Below are 14,190 nucleotides of genomic sequence, written 5' to 3' on the forward strand. Positions count from 1 at the left end.
TTTCTTTCTTTCTTTCTTTCTTTCTTTCTTTCTTTCTTTCTTTCTTTCTTTCTTTCTGTCAGGGTCTCAATAGTCCCAGCTGGTCTGGAACTCTTAGAACACCGGAACTGAAGTCTAATGTGACCACACCTACCTGCATTTTTTCTTTTTAGAGTCTTACTGTGTTGCTCAGGCTGGTCTCAAACTCCTGAGTTTAAGTGATCCTCCTGCCTCAGCATTCTGAGTATCTGGGACTACAGATCTGTGTTACTGTGCCTACCAAAGACATTGTCTTTGTTAATAGAGAGAAATGAAGTCTCCCAATCATAAGGGAAAGGCAGAAGCTGCAGAAATGCAGTTTCAGCATCAGAGATGCACCCAGACACACAGGGGCGGTATAGGTGGGCGGTACTTGAAGGTTTGAAGGGGCTAGGGGCTCACAGAAGGGGTGCTGTAGACAATGAGGTGGGATTCTTAGAGGCCTGTGGCTCCATGGTTGAGCTGAGCTCTGATGACATCACAGCTTGAACTATAAGAGATCCAAAATAGTAGACCTGGTATACTGGGCACCTCCTGACTTCCTCCATCCAGGTCCCGGTATGTTATTAGGAAAGCAACATTCATCTCCCAGAACATAAAAATATTTTCTCATTTATCTTGTGACATAAATGCTTGTTTCTCTTTTGCTTCAAAAACAAAAATGCCAAAAATAAATCAACTTGATTGCTCAGGAACATTTTTTTAAACAGCACCTTAATATATTCAGAACTGTACTGCCGGGACATGGGGGTTATTACTGTTTAAAGACACACCAGCTGTATGATGACACCCCAAAGATAAACACCTGCCAGTACTCTAAGCAAGCTTAGCTTGTTTATGCTTCTAGTAGTAGGCTAAAAATATATTTTCTCTAGGATATGAATAATGCAAAATAGCTTATTTTGAGGCATTCTTTGTCACTTTTTTATATACCTTTTCCTCCTCTAAGGGCCTACATCTAAATCTATTTCACAACAAACAAAATTTGTTGGCTCTTGGTGACCAACAGTAAGTAGATGTGCCACAGGCCTGTGGGCAGATGCTGAGGTGACCCCTTAATTCCTTGCAAGTGTTCTTTGGTCTCTGTGCTTTTCTCGAAGCCTCCTGAGGTGGGTTCATATGCCCCTGATTTTCCCTCTCTCCAAGTGTCTTAGTCAGGGTTTATATTCCTGCACAAACATCCTGACCAAGAAGTAAGTTGGGGAGAAAAGGGTTTATTCAGCTTACACTTCCACATTGCTGTTCATCACCAAAGGAAGTCAGGACTGGAACTCAAGCAGGGCAGGAAGCAGGAGCTGATGCAGAGGCTATGGAGGGATGTTACTTACTGGCTTGCTTCCCCTGGCTTGCTCAGCTTGCTTTCTTATAGAACCCAAGACTACCAGCCCGGGGATGACACCATCCACAAGGAGCCCTCCCCCCTTGATCACTAATTTAGAAAATGCCTTACAGCTGGATCTCATGGAGGCATTTCCTCAACTGAAGCTCCTTTCTCTGTGATAACTCCAGCTTGTGTCAGGTTGACACATAAAACCAGTACAGGAAAGTAACTTCCAAGTTCAAAGTTCTTCCTTCCAGCGTTCTTCACAGGAAGAAATTCCATTTACTTCAGCCAGCACCGGGGCTGTGATGACTTTTTATAGCCCACCCTGTCCTGGACACCCTGGCTGCCCTGTGCCAGCCTCTGGAGGTAGCCTTGCCACCTTCAGACGTCTTAATGGAACAGTACTGAGAGCAACAGCTGGGGAGGACAGGTGACTTAAAAACAGACACGTGGGCTCCCAAGATGTTTGAAGATATAACTTAGCAAGGGATTAAGGAACCACCTCAGCATCTGCCCATAGGCCTGCGGTATAGTCTCAGTGTATGGAGAAACTTCTACTCTCTAAATGTGCCCATGCAGTTCACATGGTCTACAGTTACTATACTAATGAACAGACAAGGTCGCCCCTGCCCAGTGACGACCCAGCCATTCAGGGTGATCTTGGGCTCTGACAAACTGTGGTCTGCTCTCTGTGGGTGCTGACTTATAAAGGCCCAGAAGGAAAGGCCAGGCTAACAGAAAGGATGGCTCATCTAAGTAACCTTCTTGCCCTGTGAGATGTTGATTAGTTATTCCATCTTCCCCAAACCTAAGACCACATTTACCCATCAAATGTTAACAGGGCTTTACAGGGCCCTTACCGAAACAAGGGGAGCCACTGGCCCTGAGTGCTGCTATGAGTGCTGGTACCGTTCAAATCACTTTCTGCCCAGTAAATCTTGAATGAATGAATGAATGAATGAATGAATGAATGAATGAATGAAGAAAAGAAAGGAAGAGAGAAAGGAAAAGAGAAAAGAAAAAATCAGAGACAGTAAGGTGGTAAGACACACATCTGCCGTCCAGATTTCAGGAGGCTGAGGCAGGAGGAACATGTTTTTGAGGCTCTTGGACTACATAGCATTACCTGGACTTAAACATCGAAGACATGTAACATTAGAGAAAGGTAAAGAAATCAAGAACACCATCGTTGCCTTCAGTTCCCTTATCTGTGACTTCCTTTCCAGTGACTTGAGTTACCCAGGGTCAACTGTGACCTGAGAATACTAAAGGGAGAATTCCAGAAACCCATATGTTTTAAGATGCAGACAATCTCAGTAGTACCATGAAACCTTGTCCTTCCGGGGACATGAACTACCGCTTTGCTCAGTGTAAACACGCTGTGCGTGCTACCCTCTCTGCAACCACACACTAACCATTTCAGTTATCACAATGACATCTCAGTACAGCCATGCTGTGTCCAAGTGACCCTTACAGAGTCACCTCATGCTGTGTCAGGGCACCTACTTTCCTCACTTCATCTCATGTAGACACTCCATCTCGTCAAGAGACGTGTGAGTCTCAAAATCAATAAGATGTTGAGATTCACTTACTATTGTATTGACTGTTCTATTTTAGTTAACCTAGAGAACCTAATTTATAACTTAAACTTTAATTTATAAGCAGTAAACTTTCTGAAGTTTCAGGCACGTTTCCAGGAAGGTATCCAGTGGCTAAGGATTAAGGGGAATCTGTAGTTTAATTTTAGAGGAAACTATCTTGTACCCTTTAAAATGCCTACCTTTTAAAAAACATTCCTATTTGCCACTTAAAAACACACTCTCTCACTGTCATGCATTTTCAGATTTTTTTTTTTTTTTTTTTTTTTTTTGCCAAGATTCTTGTACAGAATTCTGCAAATGGCCAGAGTTCTGGGACCAGGGATCCATCCCTCCTTGCAGAGTTGGCACTGGCCAACAGGGGGCAGCACAGCGCAAGCATCCTGCCAGATGGTGGCTCAGGGCCTCTCATCTCCTTGGAATTTGGGGTGGAGGGTCCTTTCATAAATATGTTTTTCCTTAGGAAGTTCACTCTTTCCTGTGTCTCTGCTTCATAGCTGTGGAATGTTCCAAAAGACCTTAAGACAACTTCACAGACCTCTCTGTCTTCCAGGAAGATGTGGATTCTGTTTTATGTAATGTGCAGGATGAGCCTCAGCAGTATAGCCACTCCGTTCTTCCTACACCAGGTGATTAGGATAATGTTCTTTTAAGAAAAAAGGGGTAACTTAGAAAAGGGACAGACACCCAAGAGAATGCCTTAGGTCTGGCTGGGAGTCTTCATAATACTGCTCATCCCTATTGGTCACTGTAGAAAAGGAGGTATACTTTTTTCCTAAGCAGCTTAAGAGATGTCAGTGTTTTCATATATATGTATGTGTGTGTGTATATGCATGTATGTATGTGTGTGTGTGTACGCGCATGTATATATATATGTATTGTGTGAGAATTTATATATACATATGACTTTATATATATACATGTGAATATATATATATGAATATATTTTAATGGACAGATGACCTTGACTTTGCTCAAGTACAGAGCTGAGTGTCCCCCAGTGGGCTTCTCAGAATACACCCAGCTCTGCTGCACCTATCACCTGTCAGGGAATAAAAATAAAAGCATTGTCATGGAGCATTGTTCCCGGATTACTGTCAGCTTTGATGGTTGGTGGCTCCTAGGGCCGGGGCTTTACTTTAGCATGCAGAGTGCTGCCAGGGAGGATGACAATATTTCACTCTGGATACCTCTTTCAACGCTCTTCACCTGAATAAAATGTGGGTGCCTGTGCCAACAGAAGGATTTGGGCAAATGCAAGCGGTCCCACACAGGCCATGAAGTGACATTCCTTCTGATATTGTCCTCCACAAGTGGCACATTAAAAAGGTGGAGGACAGAGGTTACATCTCCCCAAATTACTGCATTGTCAAGGAGAAAATTCCAGGGAGTCTCAGAGTTGAAGGAAGGGGCCAGAGGCTAGTGTTTGTGAACTGTCCCTCCATGGTGACAGCTGGGACACAAACCAGGTGGGCTCCGCCCTCGCACATCCAGCCACCTCCCCCATTGTTCCAAGGTCGGGGACATCAAAGATGGCTCTGGACCCACATTCTGCCGCTTCCCCTGGAGAGCTGAGCCATCCTGTGGGCATGAGCGAGTTTTTCCTTTGAAGAGATGCTCCCCAGCTGCTCAGAGCGTCACATTTGCCATGACAAAAGAATGAAAGCATTGGAGAAGTCTGGGCTGCCTGTCTCATTCTGTCCTCTCCTTGTGCAAGGCCCCACCGCCACCATGAACTTCCAAATTCTTTCCTAATACTCTGTCATCTCACTTGGCCACTTGGTGAATAGGTTTTACACAGAATAAGTGGATTCCCAGGTTGGACTGTCACTGCGTACCAGGTGTGGGATTGGACATCCAGTCTCCCTAGACCACACTGTAGTCACTACCTTGACAACTAGGCTGACGCAGATGTCCAGGTGCCATCATTCTAGGACCTCTATTTCCCCGCATATGTGAGAGGGAAGGTGGGCAGGTGAGCCTTCCTGCTGCTGGGAGAGCTACATTTGCTCTGGAGCGGCTGCAGGCCCAGCCTTGGGCTCTGCCAAGTTCAGATGGCAACAGCTAGAGAAGATGTCCTCTAACTCTCCCTGGCCAGGTGAAGCCGAGGGTGTCTACATCCTGGTCAGGACTGCTGCAATCCCTGCTGAGTTTTTTTCCATGTCCTCTTTCATGAGAAATGCACAGTGTTTTCTTTTAGGGGCCAGAGAAATGTTTTTCAGTGCTTCTTGGCAGCAGACACTGCAGCTCTTTGGCTCCCTGGGGCCTTAGCAAATGGAAGGAGGGAGAAGCTGATGAGCCGGCTGGCCACAGCTTCCCCCTAGAGGGAAGAGGATGTTTGTAGCCTCCAGTGTCCCCAGTTACCCCTGCTTCCCCCACAGAGCCCACTGTTCCAGGCCCTGGAGCACTGGACAGTAGTTTATGTACAGGGAGATCTCTCTATAGTGTCGTGGTGGCTCCTGCCAGCCCCAACTGCAGGGTAACTCCAAAGATAAAATAGAAGATTAGATAGTTTCCCCGCTCCCTCCCACCCCCCAATGCTGGAAATGGAGGCTAAAGCTTCTCCCACAGAGAAGTACCCAGCTGTCAAACCCTTCTTAATTCATTACTTCTTTTTGTTTTGAGATAGGGTCTTGTTATATAGCCCAGGCTAGCCTCGGACTTGTGGCAATCCTCCTGCCTCAGCCTCCCAAATGCTGGGATTGCAGGTGTGGACCATCAAGTCTGGCTTCATTTTTCTTAAATGTGGAGATCAAACAGCCTGTACAGGGCTATCTGTGAGAGTGATCTTGGAAGCGTCTTAAAAAAAAAAAATAGCAACATCTTGGCTCCACTCCAGAGCAATTAATTCAGAATCTCTAGGGGTGAGGGAAGAGCATTACTATTTTTAAAAAACTCACTTATGTGCCTCCAGTGAAGTACAACTAAGTCCCACAGCCGTTCCGAGGCAGTGCCAACTCGGGTTATAGTGACCTTCTGTGTGAACTACTGTTAGCCTGGAGGCCAGTGTGGGCTGGTTTGGTCATACAGAAAAGGCACTGGGAAAATGTGTCATCCAGTTGTTGACCACCAGCTGCTATCGGTCCGTGGTAACACTGGCTAGCCATCCAGTGCAGATGTGGCCAGACACTCCTGCTTAGTGCGGCCATATATCTGCGTGTTCAACAAGATGCCCAGTTTAAGTGAGCAGAACAGATCACTGGACAGCGAGTAAGCACAGAGCCGTGTACTCTGAAGGCAGACAAGAAGACTGGGAACCATAATTGTTTCTATTCTTCTAAGAGTAAGTTTCCTTAGCACAATAATTATGCATATTCATGAAGCACCATGTAAGGTTTCAATACATGAGTGAATTATATAATGAACAGGTCAGGATGATTGGCACATCTCTCAGGAAACAGGGTCCCATATTCAGTGTAGCCCAGGCTGGCCTATAGCTTATAGTCCTCCTGCCTTAGCCTTCTGAATGCTACATTAGCATGTGTGTGTCATACACCACCTCTGCCAGAACCTGCATTTTAAGTGAGAGCCACACAGGTGCTCTGTAAACTCCATGTTGGCAGTCTTGCTTGCACCTTGCACCTCCTGTCTTGCACTGACAGGCCTTCTCAGAGGAACCTCCGCTTTCCTGAGGGAAGCTGCTTATATCCCTTAGAGATCCCTGGTGATTACCTACCATCCTGGACTTCCTACTGCTGTCTTTTAATCCCTTCCAGTCTCTTGTAGAGTCCCCTCATGCTCCCTGGGATGTGTCCTGAGATTCTGGGCCTTTCTTTTCCTTCCCTTTGAGTTTTAGGATCGGCTTGCCAAGTTCAAAGCTGGGATTTTGGTTTGAGATTTGCTGCTGTTATGGACTAAAGGAATACACTTTCATGAGGGAATTTTCCAAGACGTTGGAGACTCAAGCCTGGTCTAAGGGTCCCCAGGAAGCTTGAGAGGTAGTCTTTCTGTCAGGTCCTCTCCCTTAGTAGGCAGCATCAGTGATTCGCTCTGGGTTACTGGTCGGCAACTAGCCTGTACCAACATTTTCTTTCCAGGACTTGTATCTGACAGGTCCCTGCCTTTTCTGGAAAGTCGTCTGGGTTGAATTCACTGGCCCCTAGTGTGCATGATTTCACGCTGCCCATTTTGTCCCCACTTACTCATGGGTGCCCCAACTTCTGGTCAGGACCCCTAGCTTGGTGCCTGGGAATGGGGATCTTTGGGTTGCCCAGAGAGGATCAGTCTTACTAGGACTCCGCTGCTTCGAAATGGAAATGTTTTGAGAAGTAGGAGACTGTGCCAGTGGCTGCCTGGCTGCACTGGGCCCTCACAAGCACACATCAGGTGGCAGATTCCTCCCGGGAATGTGTTCATTGTTCTCTGAGTTCCGCCTCCAGACCGCTTAGAATTGTTTCCTACCATGCCCAGGCCCCAGGGGCATCGCTCTTTTTCTGTCTCTGCTGTCACTTAAATTCCTCCAAGAGCTCAGCTTCCATCACCTCTAATCATCTCTGGAGGACTTGTCCTTTGTTCTTGGATTAAGCCCCACCAGCTGTCACTCACCAGAGCCAAACTTCACACAGGGCCAGGGCCACGCCACTGATTCGTCATTGGGGAAAACTTGATGTGTTTCAACCAAGACCTAGGCTAAGGTTGCACAGAGCAGATTCAGAGAGGACAGGAGACTGGCCTCAGAGGCCAGGTGGTTTCTACTGGGCTGTATTTCCACATTTGGGAAGAGAAAGGGTCCCCTTTCTGGGAGGCCTCGTTCTTTCCCACAGAGCTGGTGATTTCTCTCAATTTGGCAGGAAGCTGGGTGTTTGCCAGCTCAGGGGCTACTCCCCCTTCTGTGGTGCTGGTCCCTCTGAGTGACAGCCACTGCCCTGAACGGCACATCTGGTCTCTAGGTTGAACACCTTCCTGCGTGAGGGAACAATCTAGGTGTCGGAGACACATCTTGAAAACACATGAGGATGGCACATGGAGTATCTTGTCACTGGCCTTAGTCCAAAGGGTTCAAGGGAGAAGCAAGAGCTTTGGCTTGGGGACCAACTGATGTACTGGGATGAATATTTTTAGTTGGATGAGCCTTTGGCTATCAGGTACCCAAGCAAGAATAGTTTTACCTACGAAACTACCCAGAGTGACACCTGAGTGCTAGCTGTTCCCAAAGGACACCCAGGATGTTGGTTGAAATTGAATTGGATAGACGATGGTCTCAGGGCAAACATGTCAAAGAGAAATGCCTCATCTCTGTAGTTCTTCTGAGAAGTCCCTTGGGTTCTCCAGGAGTCTCTCTAGATGCTGGGTGGTCTGTCTTCTTTCCCCATTCAGAGAGCTGTGAGATTAAATTCCTGTCCCCTGCTGTGGCTCCAGGGCTGTTATACACCCTGTCCCGCCCACCAAATTCCCTAGCCTGCCATCACATACATGAGTACATGTGTTCTCACAGTCTCACTCACAGACTCAACATATACACGTATCTATTCTCAGTCTCACGTGCTTACACATTCAAACATGCTCATGCTCATGCCCATATGTACATCTGTGTACCATACATGCTCACATAGCCTCACATGTCTACACACGCATGTGCTCATATCTCACACCCAACCTCTTCCCATGCTTCTGTTTACACATACGTGCTCACACACAATCATTCTCTCCTATACACGCCCGTGCACACACACCCCCATGCCCTCCCTATGTTAACCCTCATACACATCGCTCCAGCCATGTGACTTTTTGCAACAGTCACCTCTTTTCTGGTCCAGGTGTGTGTGGCTGCATTTTGTCTGCAGCCTCCTCTGCCTCTCTGCTTAGCAAAGCCCTGTACTTCATCTTCCAGGTCCCTGTAGCATTTTCCAGACCCTCCTCTGGAGTTAGCTATGACCCCAATGCCTGATGTCCATGGTCCTGCCTGATCACAGTCACAGTCCGGTGTGATCTTAGAAGCAGATCCCACATCTTTGCCCAGCTCACCAGTCATCACCAGTCTCCATTGCTGTACAAACTATCAAATGTCAAGGGCACTGCCACACAGACCACAGTGTCTCAACATACCAACTGTAAGTTCAGCCACTCAGATACCTTCTGCAGTCAGTCAGGCAATAGATTTCCCTGGCTCTCCCATGAGGAAGATTTAATAACTTAATATTTTTGGGTTTTTTGGCTCTTCATTTAAAAGTAATTTTAAGCTTAGGAGTGGTAGCACACAACTCAAATCCTAGTACTCAAGAGACAGAGACAGATCTCCTTTTTTGTTTGTTTGTTTTTCAAGACAGGTTTCTCTGTGTATCCCTGGCTGGCCTAGAACCTGTAGAGATCCACCTGCCTCTGCCTCCTAAGTACTGGGATTAAAGGCATGTGGCACTGCATACCTGGTGATCTCTCTGAATTTGAGGCCAGCCTGGTCTACATAGCAAGTTACAGTATGACCAGGGCTGCATAATGAGATCTTGTCTCATGAAAACAAAACAAACTGGGTGGAAGCTGATCTACAGAGTGAATTCCAGGACCGTCACAGCTACACAGAGAAGATCTATCTTGAAAAACAAAACAAAAAGAAAACAAAAACAAAGAAAAGAAAAAAGGAATGAAAGAAAGAAGAATCTCAATCTTCAAGTTCATGTGTTGCTGGTATGTTTGGGATGGGCTCTTGGGAAGTGATTAGGTCATAGTACTTTATATTGACATGAATGGCTTCATAATGCATGGGATTTGAGCAGGAGGGATTTATTTGTCTTGCCATTTGAACTGCTTCAAGAATGCCGTGTTCTTGAGCTTCCAAGACTCCAAAATCAACTGAGCTAAATGTTAAATAGACCTCTCTTTTAGAGTGGTTGAAACCAAGCCATAAGATGTAGTCCACTCTGACCTTGAACTCGTGATCTTCCTGCCTCTACCTCCCCAGCGCTGCGATGTGCCACCATACCCAAGTAAACGTCCTATTCTTTATGAATCACCCGGTCTCTAGCATTATGTTATAGCTCCAGCAAGTAGAATGAAAGTCTTCTCTGCCTGTCTGAAGAACTAGCTCCATCCTCATTGAAATTTTTGAGCAGCCCCATCTCTAGGCTCTGCCTTTCTCAGGCTGGAGCTCTAGTCTCTGTACTCAGACTTCATGCTTTTGAAAAGCTGGTGCCTCCCGCTGTTGCCATTCTCCCTCCACACACTCCCATATCTAACTACAAACCATATCCCGACATTAAAACCATATCCTTGACCGAGACTCCCTCTTTGTCCCAGACATGCTTCTACCAGGAAGTTGGGGGGGGTGTCACATCACTCAGGGAAACCTGTCAGGGTCCAGTCCAAATCCATGACTCTGGTTTAAGTTCCTGACACAGCCTCACTCTCCTCTCTGACACCTCCCACCCTGTACTCTCCCTCTGTGACACACTGCCCAACTCTGACTTTGGCCTCTACTCCAAATGTTCTTCTACCCTCTTGCTCTGAGTCACTCTCATCTCTTCCACTCGCGCCTTTGGGTGGTGCATAGGTGTTCTGCCTGGATTCCTGGAACAGGACTGAGGTGAGTTCTATGAGTTGGATAAACGATGGAAATAATTGCAGATCTTATGCATCCCGGCTATTTAGGACTTCCTTTTTCTTCTTACGTTCAGTGAGAGGGAACGTCAGGAGACAGATAGGTCTCAGCAAGGACTCACCAGGTCCATTCTGCTCCCAAACTCCTGCTGGTAGAACTGAGCAAACATTAGCAATAGCCTTTAGAAATAGATGTTTGCATACTCTGTGCTGGAGGGAAGCACAGATGCACAAAATCAGTGCTTGCTTAGACCCAGCTGCATTTACCTCCATCCTAGTCATCGGCTGTCACTCTCTCTGGTCCCTGGAAACAGTGTGAAAACAAAATTGAATGGTTCTATGTCCAGGAGGCCTTCCTGAACCAGGTACCTCTCCCCCAAACAGCACCACCATTTCCAGTGCCTGCTTTCTGCAGACCTGTTCCACCATGGCGTGTGTACTCTGAATGCACTTTCAAAGGGAGGTCTTTTTGTCGGCAAGTGCCCTCGTTAGTATTTAAAGAGAAAGCATGTCCTTGGGTAGGCACTGTACTCTGCTGGAATGGCATGGTCAGTGTCCCCTCCCCCACATCCCCAGGTCTAGAACAGAAAGATCTCCAAGCCTGTCCCTCTCCGTCTCTCCATCTCCATTTTCTTCACTAGATTCAGAGGCCACTGTTTGGTGCTTCCCTTGCTGATACATAGTGGGTCTTCAGGGTGTGTCTGCCTCTGGACATGTTAGCAAAGGTCAAGGTCATGACCATAGATATGAGGGTCTCTAGACTCTGCCCACAGGAAAGAAAAGACCCATAAGAGGTTGCCTGTGTTCTAGATGGATAGATTAGTGGATGTGAATTTAGGCACACAGAAGTCTCACAAGCAGTGGCGATAACCCTTGCTTCTGCAAGGGGACATTCAAGAAGGGTCCTAGGTTCCTCCTCACGACCCGCTGGGTTTCTGTGGCTGTGTAGGTGGCTTCTGTGAGAGTAGGCTCTTGTTCTGGGGTTGCTTTTGTCTCCAAGTGAGCCACCTGTTGTAGCTGACCTGTGGCCTCCCCTGGGATTTGGCCATAGGCTGACCTGAAAGTATTTACATTTGGCATGTGAGTTGAAATTTGCAAGAGTTGGAAAAAATCAAAGTGATGGAATTTAAACCATCATTTTCACTTTTCAAATATCTCTGGCCAGGCATCTCTCTGTCCCCTGCTGTAGCTTTAGCTCCTTAGAGAGCATGCATCTGGACAGGGTCACCTTATGGCCCTTTGCACAGGTATGACTATCTGCAGGAACTGGTCCCTGCCTACCTCCCGCAGGGAACACATCTGGATCTGCAGAGCCTGGTAGGCTTGGAAGTTGGAATCACAGAGATGACACCTCAGAACTGACATGACACGGTGTCCTAGTAGTCCATGCCGCCTTCAGCATCTGAGGTCATGTGCCTTAGAAGAGCAATCTTTTCCGGGTCGGGGCTCACAGCCTTGTGTTCCAGATAACATCCTACCAGGATGCTAAGTGCGGGGGTGCGTCATCAGGTCCAGCCTTCTCAGGCCTTCCTCATTGGGCCAGGCCTGCTATGTAATCCAAGCTGGCCTTGAACTCTGCAATGATGCTCCTGCTGAGGCCCTCACTCTCTCGCTCTGTCTGCAGGATTTCCTACGACCCCGCTCGCTTTCCAAGGTACCTGCCCGAAGCCTACTGCCTGTGCCGAGGCTGCCTGACCGGGCTCTACGGTGAGGAGGACTTCCGCTTTCGCAGCACACCCGTCTTCTCTCCAGCAGTGGTGCTGCGGCGCACGGCGGCCTGTGCGGGCGGCCGCTCTGTGTACGCCGAACACTACATCACCATCCCAGTGGGCTGTACCTGCGTGCCCGAGCCGGACAAGTCCACGGACAGTGCCAACTCTAGCATGGACAAGCTGCTGCTGGGGCCAGCCGATAGGCCGGCAGGGCGCTGATGCCAGGGACTGCCCGCCATGGCCCAGCTTCCTGCGTGCGTCAGGTCCCCTGGCCCTGACAAAACACACACCCCATGATCCCTGGCTGTTGCCCACTTTTTCCAAAAGGACAGCTACGTGAGCTTTAAATGTATTTTAAAGTAGACATTACATACCTACTACCATTTTGAATAGTAGCAGAAACTATTTTCATATTAGTAATGTAGAGCGAGCATGTTATTTTTAAACTTCTTTGATATACAAGCATACTGTATACATTCCGTTTCCCTCTAGTAGGATTTTTGAGCGCATAATTGTGGTGCTCAGATGAACTCCTTTCAGCTGCGCTGTGCCCTGTCTCTGAGTCCCTCCTGTTACCCAGGCTTGCTAAGGTGATATGGATACTTCTGATCTGTGCACCGAAGGCCTCCAAGGTCCTTGGAGAGGGAGGGATGTGAGAGCCCAGGAACCAAACTCCCTTTTGTTCTTTAGCATATGGATGGTCTCAACTTTATGAAGATTAAATTTTTTGGTGGTGTTCTTTCACATTCGAGAGCCACTGGTCTTAATTTGTGGCAGGAGGTGGAATGAGACATGTTAGCCAATTCTCTGAGAGCTCCAAGCACAGATGGGCTGAGTTTTATGGGCTTTTGGATCAAGCCAACCCTGAGGAGGAGGAAGAGGGAAGGCTTGGGTGTTAAACTCTCATTTAGGTGGGACGTCTGCTGCTCAGTGCATTCTTTTGCAGGCACTAAAACAACAGTGGATGAAGGATTCCCTGGCTGTGTACATTTCATTTCTTTCCAGATTTTGTTCAGGTGAACGTGTCTGGACTGTTGGGAGGGAACCCGGCCTTGGAACATTCTAAGTGGGATCTCTATCAGTGAGCCACACCCTCTCCTGACTCACTTTCCAGAAAAAAAAAAATAGGTCTCAGGGAGGTCCCTAGGTCACAGCAGATGTGCCCATGGGGACCTGTCTCCTGCACTTAGTCCTACACCTGTTTTGCCTATCACAGGCTCCTTGGTGCCACCATCAGGCAAACCTACCAGTGACTCAAGACAATGAGACCTTAAGTTGGAACCTCCAGAACTGTGAGCCCAAGTACACCTTTGCTCTAATACTTACCTCAGGCACTGTTGCTGGAGCCATAGGAAGCTAAAGCAATGTCTCTTGGATGCTCAGTTCCTGTCACCAAACTCTTGGGCAACAACTCTGGACAAGACACAGCCTCTTTCTTAAACTAAGACAAGAGCTGCTGGAAGGGAATTGGGCTGCCAGCTCTCTTCTGGGCTGCGTTCCTTACCTCAGAAATGTTACAGCACCATGTTCTGTCACTGTGTTAAAATACCTCAGCAACACCAGCTGGAAGCAGAAGGTTTGCCTGTACTCCAGGCATCAGACTTGAGCCCAGGGTTTGTTTGGCCTTGTTGCTATGGGCTCCCGGTGAGGAACGTATGGCTTCAGGCAGATGGAACAGAGCTGCTCATCTCATGGTGACCAGGAAGCAGACAAGAGGAAAACTCAGAGTCCCCAGATATTCTTCAAAAGCATGACCCTAGTGTCTTACCCCCTCTCACTGGCCCCACCTCCAGGATAAGGATCTGGGGAGGATCTGGTGCGGTCTAAGCCACACAGATAGGGTAAAGGTTAACCATGTCTGCTTCAGCCTTCTGGGCAGATAACAGGTTCTGTCTGCTCCTTTGAAGGAACAACTCTGTATGTTTAACATTCTAAGTTCCCAGGGCTTATCTGTGAGCACAAGGACCACTGGGCCTTCTACAATGATTGAGGACTTTTTATTTTGTTT

The 14,190-nt window shown here is 47.5% G+C and overlaps 1 protein-coding gene across 1 annotated transcript in view; it reads left to right on the top strand.

Annotated features, from left to right (window-relative positions):
* The window catches only part of Il17d (interleukin 17D), an 18,673-nt gene extending 5,747 nt beyond the window's left edge, over positions 1 to 12,926 (top strand). The window contains exon 3 of the mRNA XM_028787203.1: positions 12,095 to 12,926. Within this exon, the coding sequence (XP_028643036.1) occupies positions 12,095 to 12,401 (307 nt within the window). The 3' untranslated portion in view covers positions 12,402 to 12,926. The remainder of the gene's footprint in view (positions 1 to 12,094) is intronic.
* The last annotated feature ends 1,264 nt before the right edge of the window (positions 12,927 to 14,190 follow it).

The sequence above is a fragment of the Grammomys surdaster genome, unplaced genomic scaffold (genome assembly GCF_004785775.1).
Source record: "Grammomys surdaster isolate TR1022 unplaced genomic scaffold, NIH_TR_1.0 125617, whole genome shotgun sequence".
Taxonomy (NCBI): domain Eukaryota; kingdom Metazoa; phylum Chordata; class Mammalia; order Rodentia; family Muridae; genus Grammomys; species Grammomys surdaster.